General features: G+C 38.2%; 1 protein-coding gene across 1 annotated transcript; it reads left to right on the top strand.

The window, feature by feature from the left end:
* Nucleotides 1-340: 340 nt before the first annotated feature.
* LOC137391771 (uncharacterized) lies at nt 341-1,938 on the top strand. The gene is made up of 4 exons (XM_068078303.1): nt 341-423; nt 634-742; nt 1,169-1,271; nt 1,461-1,938. Exons 1-4 carry the CDS (start codon nt 372-374, stop codon nt 1,572-1,574), a joined length of 378 nt encoding a protein of 125 aa, XP_067934404.1. The 5' UTR covers nt 341-371; the 3' UTR covers nt 1,575-1,938.
* Nucleotides 1,939-2,505: the final 567 nt, after the last annotated feature.

A 2,505-nucleotide genomic window follows, 5' to 3' on the forward strand; every position in this document is an offset into this window, starting at 1 on the left:
AATGCATATTGTATGTCCCTCGAGCATTGTGATGGTAAACACGCTTTGCTTACTGGTTTTATCTGTTATAATAAAGTCACAAACTTGTGTATTTCAGCACTTTTCTTGGCGACTGCTCACTAAATATTGTATCCATATTTAGAGAATCATTTTAGTGTCCAATGTTTTTGTAGCAGTATTTCACCCGAAGCTACAATCCGTTATGGTAATGTAGTCTACCATTATATACCTCGCTAATGTTAATTTGATCTGTATCAGCAGGTAGTTTCTATGATGATGCAAGTTAGTTTGTACCATCCATTTTAGCTAATATCTGATGTGTTTATGTCTCTTTAGAAACAGGCATTCAGAGTAGTAAGGGGTCACCAAGGATGGCTGCAAGCAGCAGTCTAGAGATCCAATGGTATCCTGACAGCATGCGTTGTGAGTGCTTTCAAAATATGCACATTCACTAGATGTAACAAAATTTATTTCCCCATTCTTTCAGACTGCTTGCTGACTCTGTCATGTGATGAAACAACCAAACATTGAATAATATCGAAAATTGACAGCCAGGTTATTCTCCTATTTTGGTCCGACTTACTCTGTTCCTACAATCGTTTGTTATCACCGTCTATCTTATGGTTCTGTCAGGTGATGTTGTCAGGGAAGATAAGAAGAAAGAGTATGTTTTTCATTTTAAAATCAAAGAGTTGAAGAAGAAGGAGGCGAAAGGGAACTTTGAAATACAATCAACTACTCGGTATGAACCATTAGTACACTAGTTAATAGGTTTTTCGTGTTTAGTTCTGATTGTTAGTTCTCACGAGTCCATATCAAAAACGTCGAGTGCGTCTGTGAGCCTTGTCAATGCGATTACACGGTCATAGCTACCGATTAATAAGTCAGCATTGAGACTGACATCATATTAGTAATCTTCCCTTCTGGATAAGCAACTCCAAAGCAGTGTCTCCCTCTTTGCTAGATAACAGTAGCTAGAGACTGTTTCATAGAGTAAGGTTCAACTAATGGCTCGACACTCTTGTGATTAAATGGAGGTAACCCGCTGCTTAGTGTCGTTTGCTTTCATGAATGCAGTAGTCTTTATTACTACCCTGGGAGTTTGTGCAGAGGTCACTAACGTAGCCGCAATCATTGCTGATGAGAGTTTCCTTAATGGTTTATCAAGGTCCTTCATTTTCCTGGTGAATGCCGGAGACAAGCCAATGCTAAAATGCAAAGTCAGCAACTTGCCAGAAGATATCGAGACTAAAAAACTTCCAGAGACCAAGGTGAGATCTTGGTGTCGCATTTTTTCTTGTCAATGTACCTCCCTTACTCATAGCTAACTCGTCGGTCTATTGTCAAATTTTTTCATCCGATATGCCTTGTCAACATTCATATATAACCAGGATGGCTTTTGTAGCAGGTCACATTTGTGTAGGATACTCTTGCATCTTCTATGTACATCTGTTCTACAGATAGATGATGGCCGCATACAGGTGTCTTTAAAAAAGACAAGCAAAAACAATTGGGAAAGTTTGATCGGCCCTGATCAGCCCTGGAAGTTCCCTCCACCTCCCGAAATACAGTAGTCAACCGCCAGCTTCTATGGATGACTTCACACAATAATTACAGAACTCTATTGTCTGATCCTTCATTGAGACTACCTGGTGTTGGGAGTAATTATTTCAATTCTTGTATTTATCTACTGGCGCTTTTTGGATTTACAAACAATAGTCTCGAGGTTGCGGAGCTTTGGGCTTACGCAATGTTTTTGATATTTGTTTTTAATTAAGCTTTGTATGTCAACATATGAACAAAATCTTTTTATAATTCTGTAAACTAGGTTTTTGTATCAGCTCTTTTGCTCATGCTGCTAATAGACAGTTTTTCACCCCCCCCCCATTAATTTGAGGGTGGGTGCTGCTTTATCTTTAATCTCTAAATGCACTCATGCTTTTTAATCTCTGAACGCATCAGCTATAATAGTAAATATATTACATGATTACAACAGGAGATGTGAAGATGACTCCGTGTTACACCCACTCGTGTTAGAGACTAGACACAATCAATTTAGTCAAAGAGAGTTTTCTTCCTCTTTAGAAGTATGGAAAAGTTTTATCATCTGAACTAACTGCTATGAAGTCTAGGCAGATTATGTATGAGGTAGCCTTGCTAAACATGGATGGCTGTATTAAAAATGACGCTACAATAGCTATGACACCCGACTACATCGCTCCACATGAAATTATCATCTCACGACCTGCTACACCTAATGTATAGATGAAGTATAATATTCACATAGAGTTATCAACACCACCTTCTCCATATAGCTGCATAGCTCTAATTATTATTTAACTTTCCAACTTGGAGTCTCCGGGCAGGTCTATACTTCAATATAATAATGCTCTGACACGTGCTCAATACGCTGAATAATCTATTTATAGACTGTTATTCTCTTCACATTACTTAATTGAAAACCTCAAATTTATTGTCCAATAAAGTTACCAGCTCTGTGTTCTC

The sequence above is a fragment of the Watersipora subatra genome, chromosome 3 (assembly GCF_963576615.1).
Source record: "Watersipora subatra chromosome 3, tzWatSuba1.1, whole genome shotgun sequence".
NCBI lineage: Eukaryota > Metazoa > Bryozoa > Gymnolaemata > Cheilostomatida > Watersiporidae > Watersipora > Watersipora subatra.